Source organism: Bacillus rossius, chromosome 3 (assembly GCF_032445375.1).
Source record: "Bacillus rossius redtenbacheri isolate Brsri chromosome 3, Brsri_v3, whole genome shotgun sequence".
Lineage (NCBI taxonomy): Eukaryota > Metazoa > Arthropoda > Insecta > Phasmatodea > Bacillidae > Bacillus > Bacillus rossius.
The window spans coordinates 13,332,965-13,349,177 of record NC_086332.1 but is presented as its reverse complement, the minus strand read 5'-3'; the positions used below and the strand labels follow the sequence as shown (position 1 = coordinate 13,349,177).

At 44.3% G+C, this 16,213-nt stretch overlaps 1 protein-coding gene across 1 annotated transcript in view; it reads left to right on the top strand.

The window, feature by feature from the left end:
- The window catches only part of LOC134530016 (roundabout homolog 2-like), a 263,340-nt gene that overhangs the window by 222,299 nt on the left and 24,828 nt on the right, over positions 1–16,213 (top strand). The window contains exons 7-10 of the mRNA XM_063364543.1: positions 6,649–6,937; positions 8,666–8,916; positions 12,834–13,148; positions 15,424–15,655. Of these exons, the coding sequence (XP_063220613.1) occupies positions 6,649–6,937; positions 8,666–8,916; positions 12,834–13,148; positions 15,424–15,655 (1,087 nt within the window). The remainder of the gene's footprint in view (positions 1–6,648; positions 6,938–8,665; positions 8,917–12,833; positions 13,149–15,423; positions 15,656–16,213) is intronic.

The following is a 16,213-nucleotide window of genomic DNA, read 5'->3' as shown; positions in this document are numbered from 1 at the left end:
CTTCTTACACTTCTCACTTGGCAGGAACATTTATTTTACTCCAAGACGTGCATATGAAAGATTTAAGAAAGAAAAAATATAAGACATTAACATATCGGCCATGGCAGTAAATCTAAAGCTGATTATAAACATGTTATGGCTCTAATCTAGTGACGCCGCAGGTCTCAGTTATCTCTCGTCTCCAATGGTCACAATGTGTGCTAATGAGTAGATAGAAAATGTGCATTCTGACACAATGTTACTCTTATGGGACTACGGCTTGGTGACTTGTTTGCTTGCCAATCGTGAGGAATCGGTCATGTTCGGGCATTTCCACCATTAAAATCCCCCAAAAATGACTCATAAATCCTCAAAATTACTAAAACAAATTCCCTATTTTGAGGGAATAATTCCCGTTTTTAGGAAAGATTTCCCGTTTTATTACTCAAAATTTCAAAAATTATCAAAATATGTTTGCCTTTGGCAAACGAAAATTCCTCATAGAGGCTTCAATTCCCCTTCGACAAGCCTCCAATAAGGCTCTGGAGTCAGAAAAAAAGTATATTTTCGACACACGTTTCCTATGAGCTTTTAAAGTAAAAACGAAATATATAAAATATTTCCATTGTGTATGACTCATCACCAGGCTTCGTATCTGCAAGAATCCGAAGCTATTTGCTTATTTTACTTGGTCACCTACAGTTACAGTGTCCCGCATTTAATAGGAAAGTCAAATACAGATATTGAAAAATCTAGCTAGCCAATTAGTTTATAGTATGGTATTTTAGTACCAACCAAACACACCGTTATCCTCCTACGTTTCTTTTGAATTCATATCATTTTTGTTCGTGTTAGTTCATAAGTACAATAAAATAAGCGTTATTTCAATTAACTGAAAACTTTATTCTATAGTAATTGAAAGTATAACCTGAAATCGAATTTTTGCAAGTATTTCAGGCAAAAATTGTCCCGCGGCCCTTTAGTTGGCCACCACTCTTCTAAACAACAGTGTTTTTTTTTCCGTCGAAATATTCTATCTATTTAGTAAAAATACATTTCTGGCTAGATTCGCTTGTATTCATGAATTCATTAATTCGGATCAATAGGAACTTTTTAGTCTGCCGATTCTCAAGGGGACACGTAGAGCGTTGTCATCGAAATAGTTTTGCTCCGATGGTATAAAGGGGGGGGGGGGGAGCAATCAGATGTTTATATTGTACCCTATCACTCCCCTCGGGGAACAGAAAGGAATATTTCATAAAGCAGCTTCAGCAAATGTTTGGGGTTTCATCGCCACGCGCAAAAATAATAAAACAGGGAATTTGTATTCCACTTACCCCCTCGTTCCGTATTTTAATTTTTCTTCTTCTCCTTTTCTGTTACGTACACCCTCCATTTTAAGTCGTCTTCCTTTACCCCCTCTACGTCCTCTTACATTCTTTTTTCGTACTGCGCCGTTCACTTGTTTACTGGTTCCAGAAATACACGTTCTCGAGTCCGAACCACCGCTCGCAATACTCCCCCCCCCCCCCCTCCTTCCAGGCTGTCTACCCATCACCCACTGACTTCATGTATATTTCATTGGCCTTCTTTGTTAGCATAACAGCGTCGTGGAATTCAGCAATTCAGTGAGACAGAGCCCGTGTTTTCGTCGTGCGATCGGCGATAAAGCCTCGTCGTAAGAGCAGCAGCTCGATTGGTTGTAGTATAATCAGCTCTGATAAAACTTGCTCTATGTAAGGTGTTTTCTCCGTGATTGCAGATTCGCGGCACGTTAAAGAGAATTAAACGTATTGGGGTTAACTTCTCATCGACATCGGTGTGATCAGAGACTTTGTTGGGTGATGAGATGAGAAAGGAGGTTTGACGAAATTAATGGGTTTAGGGGGAAAGGGGGAGGGGACGGGTGTACCGCTACAAATCCCATTGATCTTGGGAACGTCCGCCATGTTTCCTAGTTGCGGGAAATGCCTGGTTCCAGTCCCGCCGGGAATCGAACTTGATCGCTTTGGCGGGAGGTGGTTCTTGTGACTACTCAACCACCGCGACCCTTGTCAAAGGGAGAGACAGGAACTACATTGCGACTGCCACTAATCTAGCCCACGAAGGCTTCTGGCCTTGTCTTGCATCTTGCTGCTAGGCGCCGGCCCATTCAACAGTCACGGCCAATTTCAGAGAGGCGGTTTCCGTCGGAACTGTGCAGAGCGAGAAATCAATGTCCAATCATCCTGCTTTCTTCCCTGTTGATAATCTTGTTTGCAGAGAAGTTCCCTGGAGATTTGGTTTGTGAGTAATTAGCGCTACTGTCACTGCGTTTGCTGTATGAATATCACTCATTCTTCCAAGAATTTATATAACAGTGTGTCTAGAAACTTAGAGAATTAACACAAATGTTGATTGATTTATCTGTCTATAATGACGTCGATGTAGGTCAACCGTTGGTTTATTTCGTTTCTTTACAATACTTAAAAATAATTACTATTGATTAATTTACACGCCTTATAACAGCACATGCAGTTCGCCTATTTTTACTTTCGTAAGCGCCAAGGAGTGAGTAATAAGACTGAGAAGTCCCTCGCTGTGTAGACTTTGTTGCTGTGTGCAGCGATCCTATCGCCACAAAAAGGAAAAACCATCAACATCATCATGCATGGATACAAGGGCGTCCCAATTTTTTTTTCGTTCGAAACCTCACTTTTAAGTTGTCTATTTTCATGTTGATTATCTGGTATTAATAAAGCACACATGTTATCTGCATAGACGAATATGGAGGTGATTTGTGCTTAACTAGCGCTATATCTCATCAATAAAACCTCTATATTAGAATATACAATTCGTGTCCAAACGTTCTCTGACTCAGAGTTTGCCGAATTAATATTTGTATGTGTATGGCAATACATTGTGTATCAGATGCTGATAATGCAGGCCATACTAATTTTGGTAAAGTTAGAGTAGCTTGTGCAACAGCAGTAGTAAGAAGGCAAAAATGCACTGAGTAGAATATAATAGGGCATCTTCATACTGTATTCGGAGTGTGGTTGATGGTTTCTGCTGCCTTAGATCCTACATCTCCGATGAAATCATGGCGGCCATCTTGGATGACATTAAATTTGGCCTTAACCTTGAACTTTGATCTCGGTCCTAATCTTTAATTCCGCCATTTTGTAATCGAACTCTCCGAACGTTGCACTTTTCGTTACGCCCGCCATCTTGGATGTGTATGACGATTCGTGGCACTTCTCGTTATGGTCGTCATCTTGGATTCTAGAACATTGTTAAGGCCCCCATCTTAAATTCTAATGTCAAGGCCGCCATCTTGATTATAATGTTACAACCACTTTTTCTAATCTAAAATCATGTCCACCATCTTGTTTTCGTCTGCTGGAGGCTGCCATCTTGGATGAAGTCACGACCGCAATCTGGGTTTTCCTGTTCTGCTGGAGACCACCATCTTAAATACCGACATCTTTTTTTATGCTCTTTGTAACTAAAGAGCGCCAGCACCACTTTCTCGTGCTTGTAAAGTCAATGTTCCATCACCTGGCAATGTTGATGTGGTCCTTATCGACACATTAAATTTACTTTCTATACAAAATACGGTGGAACCGAGGTGATTCAAACCACGACAGCTCGGACCTCAGGTTTGGAAAACATATGTCTTTGGCCGCATGGCCATCGATACATTTACCAGACCAAGCATTAAATAAGACAAATAGAAAATACCACACACATTCGGACTTGTAAATTTTTTTATATGAAGGAATAATAGCATCACCCTCTAGAGGGCATTGCCGCCATATTAATATTCAAAACTAGCTACCAGGAGCCCTATTTAACACACATCGCCTGATAGAGGGCGCCACCGCCATCTTGTTCTCAGTAATCGATACAAGGAGCGCTATTGTCATGTAGTACACACCGTTTGCTAGAGGACGCTGTCGCCATATAATTTTAATTTTTACAAACTATATTGCAGTTGTATACCATCGCATCTGCCATCTTGTCAGTTGTCTTGGCCACCATCTTGAAAATCTGAGAATTTTCAGCTATAAATTCGGGAAAAATTCCAAAAATCATCAAAAAATCACTCATTGATATGCTGATTAATATGATAAATTCGTGTTCTCGGTTAGGTTCTCGGTGAGTGATAAGAGTAGCTAAAGCTTAAAATAAACTTTAAATTTTGTTTCCCATTACTTTTCATGGAGTTTATTAATCATTCTCTCTACGAAAAACGAATCTATACAAAATACCTGTCTGACGAAATAAATACCTAGTTGCTGTGCCTACAACAGAAGTCTAACTTTTTGATACTTGTCGAACATTTCAAACAGGTCATGTCAGATATAAAACGTATATACCAGGCGCCTCCGCACCACGAGACCATTCATGATCGGACTACAAGCTTGACGATGCATAATCAACGAAAAGCAAGTACATTTGAAAGCACGTTATAAATGGAAGCACATTTGGCGATAACTTAAATATTAAATACTTTTTTATTTTTTATTCATTTTAAGCAGTTTTTAATATTTAATTCAGTGTTTCCATCTACTTGGCCGTACGCATGTGAAGTTAGTGCACTTAATTGTTTTTTCCTGCTTCTGAACGTATGACCGAAAATGTAATTTGCATGGAAGCTTAAATGAAACTGTAATTTTAGCATACCTAGTAATAGAAATTTAACTGTTAATTTTTTATCTAATAAATAACATGTGTTAATAATTCTTTCCGTGCTAACAAAGTCGCGGGGACAGTTAGTGTACAATATATAACAAATTCTTATCTCTCAAACAATGTAACATTTATCCTTGCTCAATGCATTCCTACAGGTCAATAATTCATACGCTTATGTTCTCTTTAGGCATATGGAGGAAAGATACTGGAAGTATATCTTAAACACAGCTCGCAAAATGTTTAGTTAAACGTGAACCAGTTATACGTTGGTGAGTAAATGTCGTCGGCCAGGGAGAAGTAATAGTTACATAGAGACATAGGTGTTTGTTGCAGTATGATGTGGGGAATGTAGTAGTTTTACATGGGGATTGTTGAGGAATAATATGGGTTTTGTCATGGTAGGGGTTATCGTATTGTGACGTGTAAAATGTAGTAAGGTAACATGAGGGTTGTTTCAAGGTGAGATGATTTTGTTTGCTGGTATTCGTGGGTGTTGTTCCTAGGTCACGTGTGGATTATTTCGATGTGAAGTGGGAGGAGATTTAGTAGGGTGACATACGAGTTTGATGTAGAGTTACTTAGGTATTGATCATGGAGAAATTGCAGTCGTAAGGTGGCATGAGTGAATGTCGCGGGATGGTGTAGGTGTTATTGCTGAGAGATGTAAGAGTTGTTGCCGCGTGACATAGGAGCTGTAGTAAAGTGATGTGGGTAGGTTGTTGCAGGTTGCAGTGATGTATATTGTAGGGTTGGGGTGAGGGTCGTTGCTGTTAGGTTTTTTTTGGGGGGGGGCAGTGTTGTTGTAAGCTGACATGGAGGTTATATCAGAGTGACGTGGGGTTATAGCAGAGTTATGTGAGGGAGGGGGTGTGGGAAAGTGACTCAGGGGTTGCATGAAGATGTGGGGGTTGCTGTAGGATAAAATTGGCGGTTATTACAAAGTAACATGTGGGTTGTAGTAGGTTGACGTGGTGGTTGTTGCATGGATAGATACATTGTGAGGGTTGTTGCAAGGTGACGTGAGGGATTGCAGTATGATGATGAGGTGAAGTTGTTCCAGGGCGACGTGGCAGTTATTGCTCAGAGATGGAGGAGGTGTAGAAGGTGGACGTAGTGGTTGTTGCATGGATACATTGTGAGGGTTGTTGCAAGGTGACATGAGGGATTGCAGTGTGATGATGAGGTGAAGTTGTTCCAGGGCGACGTGGGAGTTAATTGCTCAGAGATGGAGGAGGTGTAGAAGGTGGACGTAATGGTTGTTGCATGAATAGGTACATTGTGAGGGTTGTTGCAAGGTGACGTGAGGGATTGCAGTGTGATGATGAGGTGAAGTTGTTCCAGGGCGACGTGGGAGTTAATTGCTCAGAGATGGAGGAGGTGTAGAAGGTGGACGTAATGGTTGTTGCATGAATAGGTACATTGTGAGGGTTGTTGCAAGGTGACGTGAGGTATTGCAGTATGATGATGAGGTGAAGTTGTTCCAGGGCGACGTGGGAGTTAATTGCTCAGAGATGGAGGAGGTGTAGAAGGTGGACGTAATGGTTGTTGCATAGATATGTACATTGTGAGGGTTGTTGCAAGGTGACGTGAGGGATTGCAGTATGATGATGAGGTGAAGTTGTTCCAGGGCGACGTGGGAGTTAATTGCTCAGAGAGGGAGGAGGTGTGGAAGGTGGACGTAATGGTTGTAGTACATTGTGAGGGTTGTTGCAAGGTGACGTGAGGGATTGCAGTATGATGATGAGGTTAAGTTGTTCCAGGGCGCGTGGAAGTTAATTGCTCAGAGATGGAGGAGGTGTAGAAGGTGGACGTAATGGTTGTTGCATGGATAGGTACATTGTGAGGTTTGTTGCAAGATGACGTGAGGTATTGCAGTATGATGATGAGGTTAAGTTGTTCCAGGGCGACGTGGGAGTTAATTGCTCAGAGAGGGAGGAGGTGTGGAAGGTGGACGTTGAGGGTCGTTGCAGGGTCGTGCGGGGTTGGTTGCAGGGCGCGACGCGGAACGACTCGGGCCTGCGGGTGACCTGCGGCGCCGTGAACGCGGCGGGGTCGGCGACAGCGCGCGCCCGCCTGGCCGTCAGCTCGCCCGAGGACCGGCCGCCGCCCGTCATCGCCGTGGGGCCCGCCAACCAGACGCTGCCGGTCGGCTCGGCGGCGACGCTGCCGTGCCACGCGGCCGGAGTCCCGCCGCCCGTCGTCACGTGGTACAAGGACGGCGCGCCCGTGCTTCCCGGCCCCCGGGTGGACATCTCCCCGACGGGCACGCTTCACATCAGCGGTACAACCAGTCAACAGTTACAACTACTGCATGCTGCAGGGTTATTGGAAGTAACTTGGCTTGCGGGGCTCTAGTCGCGTCGACGGCCCCGATTTCACTGCTGCCCTGAATATGGTTACTGCAATACCGACCGCAACATCGGTGAAATCTTCGCCATTGACGCGGCTAGAACCCTTGAGCCAGGCAACTACAGAAAATGGCTGCGAAAGCCTGCGATCCTCACTAACTACTTCTTTTACTCTCCGCACGTCTGTGGAAAAAAATGTTGATAGTCCCTTTGAATTTTCGTCATGATTTGTTGCAGCCGTCTTCAAGGACGGTTGACAACCGAAAACCCGGTGTCATATCGCACTATGGACAAGGGGTCATTCTCAACAAGCTGTAATTTTTGTTCCATGTGAGCGGTTGTGATTGTCGAAGGGTTAGGCCAGTAAATGGTTGTGCAGGTGCATTTGCTGTAGTAGAACTTACTGTGGCTCTGGCTAATTAGTCTTCGGGGGATCGTTCGTGAGAAATGCAGAAAAAATATTAAAGTTACTACTTAATAGGTATAAGTGTTTGTGGTTTATTTTGTTGGGGCTCATCAACATTTTTGCAATGGTTGACTGATTTCTGAACTCACGAAGAAGTTAAAACATTGTCTGTTTTAATTATGTTTAAAAACAAAATATTTTAAACAATTATATTCTCTGGCATTACGTTTTAAAAATTTTATTGGCATTTATAAATTAAATGTTTAAAACTTTATGTCATTCATAAACTATATTATTTTAATTAATATTGAATTTAAAAAAGAAACCAAGAAGTGTTATAACAGTTAAATTGTATTGTGTATAACTTTTTTACAGATAATGTAAGCGTTTTGTAAACTACTACTTCAGACACTCATTCGTGTCATAATTTGCGCATGTTTTTGCAAACATGCTTTATTTTATATCTGTTCAGTTAGCAGCCTACGTGGTATAAAAACTATTTTCTTATTTTGTAACTTTCGTGTCTTAAAGAAAACGTAAACACTATAATACACAATAATAATTTAAGATTTAGAGGTTTAGCTAATATTAATTTGGCAATGGAATTTACATTTAAGTACAAATTCTATGCACGTACATAAGTACACGCACATACGTCTTTTTTTTCCTTTTCATTTTATCATTTCTATTATTCGTCGGCTATTTTCAAAATTTTAATACGATAATTTTCCTTGCATTGGTTGTGTTTCAACAAAATATTCAATCAGATAATGCACCAAGTGTAATATAACGGGCGTAAAGGGTCGCATAAGTGATGATTAGAGACCGGAAAAATTCGCGAATTCATTTCGTGACAGGCTAAAATACAAATATTTATACCTCAGTGCTGCCTATGCTATTGGCTCACAACTCACCTGGATGTCTCTGGGCCAATGAGAAACACCCAACCTAAGGCTTTATCGAATCACAGGCTGCTACGTTAGGACGTCTCACAAGACAGCAGACAATGAGTGGGTGACATTTGACCGAGCGTACGTAGAACTATGGAGTTCATCCTACAGGTCATTGAACCCGCGAATTTTTTTCGGTCCCTATACATCAGTCACGTCAAAATTTCTGAACATTTGTGCAAAGTATTCATGAGGTTACATCAAGTGCGAGAGATGTATTAACCTTTAGCCGACAGTGATGAGGATAAAGCGGAAAGGAATGAGGGGGAAGGTACGGATCGTAGAGCGGCGCGTGCCTGCCGCAGACGTGGAGCGGCGTGACGGCGGCGTGTTCACGTGCGTGGCCTCCTCGCGCAGCGGCAAGGCCACGTGGAGCGCGGCGCTGCGCCTCGAGCAGCCCACCAACCCCAACGTGCACTTCTTCCGCGGGCCGGAGCCGGCCGCCTTCCCGGGCGCCCCCAGCCGGCCGCGCGTCGTCAACAAGACCGAGACCAGCGTCACCATCTCCTGGGCCAGGAACAACAAGATCGGCTCCTCCTCGCTGCTCGGCTACCAGGTGGGTCCTGACTCTGTGCCCTTCCTCCCCTTTAACCCCTTCCTCCCCTTCCTCCCCTTCATGCCCTTCCATCCCTTCCTCCCCTTTCTCCCCTTTCTCCCCTTCCACCCCTTACTCCCCTTCATCCCCTTCATCCCCTTCCTCCCCTTCATCCCCTTCCTCCCCTTCCACACCTTCCACCCCTTCCACACCTTCCACCCCTTCCACACCTTCCACCCCTTACTCACCTTCCACCCCTTCCTCCCCTTACTCCCCTTACTCCCCTTCCTCTCCTTTCTCCCCTTCCACCCCTCTCACCCCTTCCTCCCCTTCATTCCCTTCCACCCCTTCCACACCTTCCACCCCTTACTCACCTTCATGCCCTTCCATCCCTTCCTCCCCTTTCTCCCCTTTCTCCCCTTCCACCCCTTACTCCCCTTCATCCCCTTCATCCCCTTCCTCCCCTTCATCCCCTTCCTCCCCTTCCTCCCCTTACACACCTTCCACCCCTTACTCACCTTCCACCCCTTACTCCCCTTCCTCCCCTTACTCCACTTCCTCTCCTTTCTCCCCTTCCACCCCTCTCACCCCTTCCTCCCCTTCATACCCTTCCACCCCTTCCACCCCTTACTCCCCTTCCTCCCCTTCATCCCCTCTCTCCCCTTCATCCCCTTCCTCCCCTTCCTCCCCTTCCTCTCCTTTCTCCCCTTTCTCCCCTTCCTCCCCTTCCTCCCATTCCTCCCCTTCCTCCCCTTCCACCCCTTCCTCCCCTTTCTCCCCTTCCACCCCTTCCAACCCTTACTCCTCTTCCTCCCCTTCATCCCCTCCCTCCTCTTACTCCCCTTCCTCCCCTTCAACTCACAAAAGCGAGGAGAAAAATATTGAGTTTTGTACACTATCTCTTCGCTCTGAACCTTAGACTTGAGTTTATACCATTTCTTATATACCCATGTATTTTTCCCCTTCTCTGTTTCTTACTTTTGAAATGTAAAAGTACTCTGTAATATTTAGTTTTTGTGGTTGTACAGTATGTTTGTATATATGTATTGTGCCCAGAATACAAAAAGTTAACTATAGCTGCCGGCAGACGAATAAGTTGGTACGTCTGGTTACGTACCGCAGAGGTGAGAGACCTCTGCGGCATGTGTAGGAGGGGGGGGGGGGAGAGTCCGCACGAGCGCGCAAGCACGTACGCGATAAGATGGCACCGACCGTCGGGAGGGGTGAAAGGGGGCAGGGGGGGTGCCTGTAACCTTGTGTGTGTCACGTCTGATAACTGCGCCGCTGTCAGGACAGCTGGGGACCGCTTGGGGACGTCTCGCACGCTACGCGCTAGCCTAAGTCCACACGGAAATTTAACTCAAGATAAATTTTTAAAATTTTTTTTTTACTCAATATAACTACGGGGTGTACCAGCGATCAGTTTACAATATTATTACAAAATTGCTATTATCAAAAATTAATTTAAAAAAAAAATTTTTTTGTACTTTTATTTTTATTTTAGATATGCTTATATTATTCAGGTATGCCTATAGACCAAGGAAACCATGCTCTGCTACCAAGTTGTAACACCCCTCGTGTCTCAAAGTTGAATTATTTTAAAAGGAGCCTTGGAAACTTGCTGGATAAAAAAAATAAGTTAAATAAATTGAATTACCAGAGGCGACACGAGGTGGGGAACAAACAAAATTTAGGAACTTCCTGTAACAAGCAAGGAGGAAGTGGGTGGATCGTTAAAATCAATAAATAAAAACTACACGATTCACTTGATCTATAGTTTCCCTGTTTTATTTGCCCTGATGAAGTATTTTGTTTCCATTATTTTACACACAAGAGGTTTTAACAAGTTTCAAAGATTAACAAAAAGAGAAACGAAAATGGGCTAGCCCGCGATTATTTGAAACAATTTACATTCTTAGTTTGAAGTATAAACATTTGCATTATGAGTTTCACACTCAAAATTGGAAGGATCCGATGATTACATTGATAATTAGTTCTATTCGTTCTACATTTTCTTGAGAAAAACACTGGTCGCTGGTGGGTTGGTCATCCGCTTAAGATAGTTCGTAGCTAGGTGAAGGGGAAATGTTGAATTTACATTACCACCCGGGGTCTTCAAACGATCACGTCGGGTAGTCGAAACGTTTCTTCTAATGTGACCCACGGAACAGAAGGGGGGGGGGCCACGAGATGGGAGCAATCAATCTCTCCCCGTCATCGACCCTGTCTGCAACAGTCCAAATCAAAACTGATTAGAACTTGTATACAGGCAGTCTATGGGGCAGAAAATGCCCAAAAAAATTTAAGGAAAAAAAAGGGGGGGGGGGGTCGCGAATTATCACTCACCAAAACAGGGGAGTTGCCCAGCACGCTGTAGTCGTGGAGTCAGCCAGGGTCTGGAGCTCGCGAATTGCGCGGCAGGACGCGGATGATTTCTTCATTTCAAAAAAAAATTAAAAGCTAAAAAAAAATAACTATTACATTGCAGACGGACTAAACTACTTGAAAAGGATTATAGGGATAGCATCCATAATTTAGGCGACTACATAGTCGGTTGCGGCCGGATGGAAGTTTTGCAAAGTCTCGTCGACTCGCCGATAATCAAACGGTCCGTCTGCCGTCGCGGCGCGAAGTGTCCCGCGGAGAAACGCATCTCGTAATTAAAAGTGCCCGCCGGCTCTTACAGGTGGGGGGGGTCTGGGCCGCCGAAAGATTCCGAACTTGCCCGAATGCGGGCAAAAAAAAAACTCTGGCAGGAGTTTTGAAGTTGGCATCACTGGGCGACAGTAGAGCGCTCTGTCGGGGGGGGCCTGAGTTGAAAACAATCGACTCGCCGCTGGCGTCCATATAACTCAAGGGAGAGCAGGTGGTGCTCTCTGGCGCCTTAGAGGGTAGGCTAGCGGAGAAGTTCGCGACTTGGTCGCTAGGCAGCGCTTGTGCTCAGTTTTAGCGCGCACGTTTTTTTGAAGAGACCTTGGGAACGGTCACTGGTGCCCAGGGGGTTACGACCGGTCATTGGTCTTACTTGGAACGGAGAAATGGGGGGGAGGGTAAAAGTGCATCGACGCTGAGAACAAGCGTCCATGACGTGCTTTTCGAGGAGAGAACCTAATACGTATTCGTGACCAGACTTACTTCTCTCAGCAGCTCTCTGAGAAGTAGCGGCTTGCAGCCCAGAAGCTGCTCTATGCAGTTAGGGTCACGAAGAGAAATGATATTACAGGCTTTAGGCGTGACTGAAGGCGGGGGAAAAGGTACGCTGTCTGCCAGTCAGGGATTAGGCCAGCAAAATATCCGATACGCCGATGGGAAAGGGGCTTCAGAGCACTGAGACAAAGTTTAACTCAGAGGAGTACACCAGACTAACAAATTAAAATTACACTATAGTAGAGCAAATAAAATTTCCACACAAAAAAAAATTAAAATCATAATAAAAATTTAAAATATATCGTGTCGAAATTACTAATTAACGGCACAGTATATATATTTGTATTAATTGGCTTGTTCTATATCCCGGAGCCCCTTACTTCCTTATGGGATCTACAGATCAAAAACTGAATAAATAAATAAAATAATGACAAGGCCGGAACATTTCTAAAAAATAAACACTGCGCCAAACCTGGAACTTAAAATTGCAACCATCATTTGAAGTGAAAATGTCTTTAAGTTTTTCATGTTCATTTTACTACTTGGCTAATAAGTTCTTAGAGGAATAAATGTAATTATTATTTTAAAATTGCGAAAAAATAATTAATTCTGTTTTGTTAAATAAAAAAAAAGGGGTTGTTATTTATAAATGAGCAGGAGATGCAAAATATGTGGCTACCAAAATAAAGTAAATTAATTACCACTGGTTTGTTTGCCTGATGATAGCTAATGTTGGTAATAATGAAAGCTGCCATCTAGCGGCTGGGCCTGAAACCACTCGACGCCGGCAGGTGGAGATGTTCGGCCGGCAGCGCGGGAGCTCGCACGGCGGCGGCGGCGGCGGCGGGTGGGTGGTGGCGGCTCGCCGCGTGCCGGGCCCCGCGCACACGCAGCGCCACCTGGCGCCCGGCACCACCTACACCTTCGTGGTGCGCGCGGAGAACGCGCACGGCCTGTCGCCGCCCAGCGCGCCCTCGGAGCGCGTCACCACCCAGCCCGGCGAGGAGCCGCGCCTGCAGGCGGCGCGCGAGGGCCTGTCGGGACAGGTCGTGGAGCTGGTGGAGGCGCGCGCCGTCGCCACGTCGGCGGTGCGGCTGTCCTGGGAGGTGCGTGCGAGGTGCAGCGGCGGATATTTTTGACGTGACAAACGTCTAATGAATCGATGAACGCCGGCTGTGCACGCACTAAAAATGATTACTCATCGTCCCGTTACGCTCATTGTAACGCTTGCGCCGCATCTCTCTCTCTCTCTCTCTCTCTCTCTCTCTCTCTTCCACTCGATTGGAACAACCATCGATTCGACTTTCTTCGAGGCACATTTAAACTTGAAAAACACTCCCGTTCGTTTCCTACTTTTCCCTATCATCGTCCTATCCTTAACAGAATAACACAGATTGGAAGAAGTTAAATAGCAAACATGTATAATCTGTTCGTTAAAGTAATAAACATATTAGAATTAATGAGCGCAAATAAAAGTAAAATTTATCAATTAAATTGTAGATTTCATTTCACTCCTTCTTTGTATCCATACAAAATAGTGATATATCAATAAAACTGATTCAATTTTATTCATAAAAGTATGCAATCATTTCATCAATGTTTCGTTATGACGTTGTCACGTTAAACTATCGTCCGTAAACCGACTTTACAGACAACCAATTTTTTTTTTAAGTAAAACTTCTTTGCCGAGGGGGGCTAAATTTTCGAGAGTAAGCAGAATAGGTGCGTGGCGAGGGAACCAGTAGAGGAGGAAAGTGCGTAAGCGCCGACGTCTATCCAATACATGCGCCAGCGGTCGAAAGGGAAGACGACAAGGGGTTTGGGTGATAAAGATACGTAGCGTAGCACGCTAGTTGCTAGTTATAATAATGACCGGAAGGGTAAACGGCAAGGGAGAGGTTGAAATGAGGTGGCATTGATGGTACGGAATTCTCGCAACGCTGCTTGTTTTGTGTACTCCACAGTTCTTTTTTAGATCTTAACTACATTCTTTATATATTCAATTATTATCGCTTGTTCAATTAAAAAAAAAAAGACTAATAATTTATCTCTATCCATACTTAATAAGCAAGAAGTTTCACTTCTATTGCACGTGGACTCCACGCACACATTTTTTGTTGTAAATGGAACGGAAATAATCATTTAAATTACAGAATTTTGTACATTTACATGAAAGCAGCTGTATCACTTCAAAATTGTGTTCGTAGTAATGCTGGGTTCGAATTCTTACCCAGGCATTTATGCTGTGTGTAGTCTCACTGTGAGTAAGCATATGTTCTGGGTTACAAACATAAACCGAGATGAGTCGTGTTAAATAACTTTTATTTCGCCATATTAACAAACAATAAACAAGAAACACAGGTGCATCAATTTCTCTGCTACTACCTTGATACTCTCTGTAACAGAACACAATCATTCGTTAACACCGATTCCTGTTCCTATTAAACACATTTCAACCCATATGTAAGACTGGAAAAAAATATTTAAAAAAACTGCATTAAAAATATTTGTCATTAAATATTATGAGCTTTAATACACTAAAGAATCAAAGCAAGTAATATTAAAATGCTTTAATTATTAAAAATACATCAATTAGCAACAATAATGGCAACTGATTAAAATGCAATGTAAATGTCACAATCATTACCAAACAAAAACTCGTCAATAAGTCAGAAGGTGAAACTTTCAAGCTAAACACAGTAAATAGTAAACAACTGTAATTACAAAATCTCTACTATGTTGACAAACTGTACCGGTCTATACCCTCACTGCGTAGACACCATTCGTCTCCAACCATCCAGAATCGGAAACACGAAGTGTCATGGCGGCTTGTTGACACTAGGAAAACCTTTTCTTCAGAGGAGCATTTTTTATACAGTCAGAAACACCGTTAGCCTACCTATCAGTTGCAATAATTGGTCATATCACGGAGTAATGTAACATATAATTTATATATGTCTTTTTAGGTGCCTCTCATCTGTCATGTACAGGGACACCTGTATTTCGCGATTTCATTTCATGTCAAGGTATTTCACAAAAACACTGTAGCTTTTTCTAAGAGTCATGGCAAATTGTGAGGGTGACCACGTTCTCATCGGCCCCGTCAAGAGCGGGGCGACACCTCTCGCCGACCTCGACCGATAACCACAGGAGAAAAGCTGCAGTATTTTGTGAAACACCTTGACGCGAAATGTATTCGCGAGATACAGGTGTCCCTAAGTCATGTAGCAGCGCCCAGGAGTGAAAAATCTTCGGGATTCCCAGGGAGGCCCGTGGATTTACGTTTGTGATTCCCCGTTTCGCAGTTCCTACCCTGCAGTGGTGAGGGGAGGAGGTCACGGGACTTGCCGAGTGACCGCAAGTGTGAGCGACTGCCCGCAGGTGTTCGACTCGGAGTTCGTGGAGGGCGTGTCGGTGTACTCGCGGCCGCTGGACGGGGCCCGCTCCCCGCAGTCCTACCTCATGCAGACGGTGCCGCGCGCCGGCGAGGAGTCGGGGGTCGACGTCACGGGCCTGGCCACCTTCACGCGCTACGAGTTCTTCGTGGTGCCCTTCTACCGCGCCGTCGACGGCCGCCCCTCCAACTCGCGGACCGCGCGCACCCTGGAGGGAGGTGGGTCCTCGCCCTGCGCAACACCGCTATCCGTACGGACCTGAAAAATTCGTGAATTCATTTCGCGATAGGCTAAAAAAAAAAACAAATCGTTATACCTCAGTGATGCCTCTGCTATTGGCTCACAACTACACCTGGATCACTCTGAGCCAATGAGAAACACCCGACCGAAGCTTTATCGAATCACGCAGGCTGCTACGTTGGGACGTCTCACAGGACAGCAGCCAATGACTGGGTGGCATTTGACCGAGTGTACGTATAACTGTGGAGTTCATCCTACAGGTCATTGAACACGCGAATTTTTCCGGTCCCTAGCTATCCGGTATTCCAAGACGCAAAAAATAAGGGTTTAGGTGTTCAATATGCCACAACTGTATCCAAACCGTTTTCTCAGTGCACAATAGTACATGGCCGGTCCCTTATTATTATTCCACGGATTTAGGTGTCCTATTCATAGGGACTGGAAAAATTCGCGGTTTCAATGACCACTAGGATATACTCCACGATTCTCTTATTTACTCGGGCAACTATATCACCTGGACATTGGCTACCGACTCG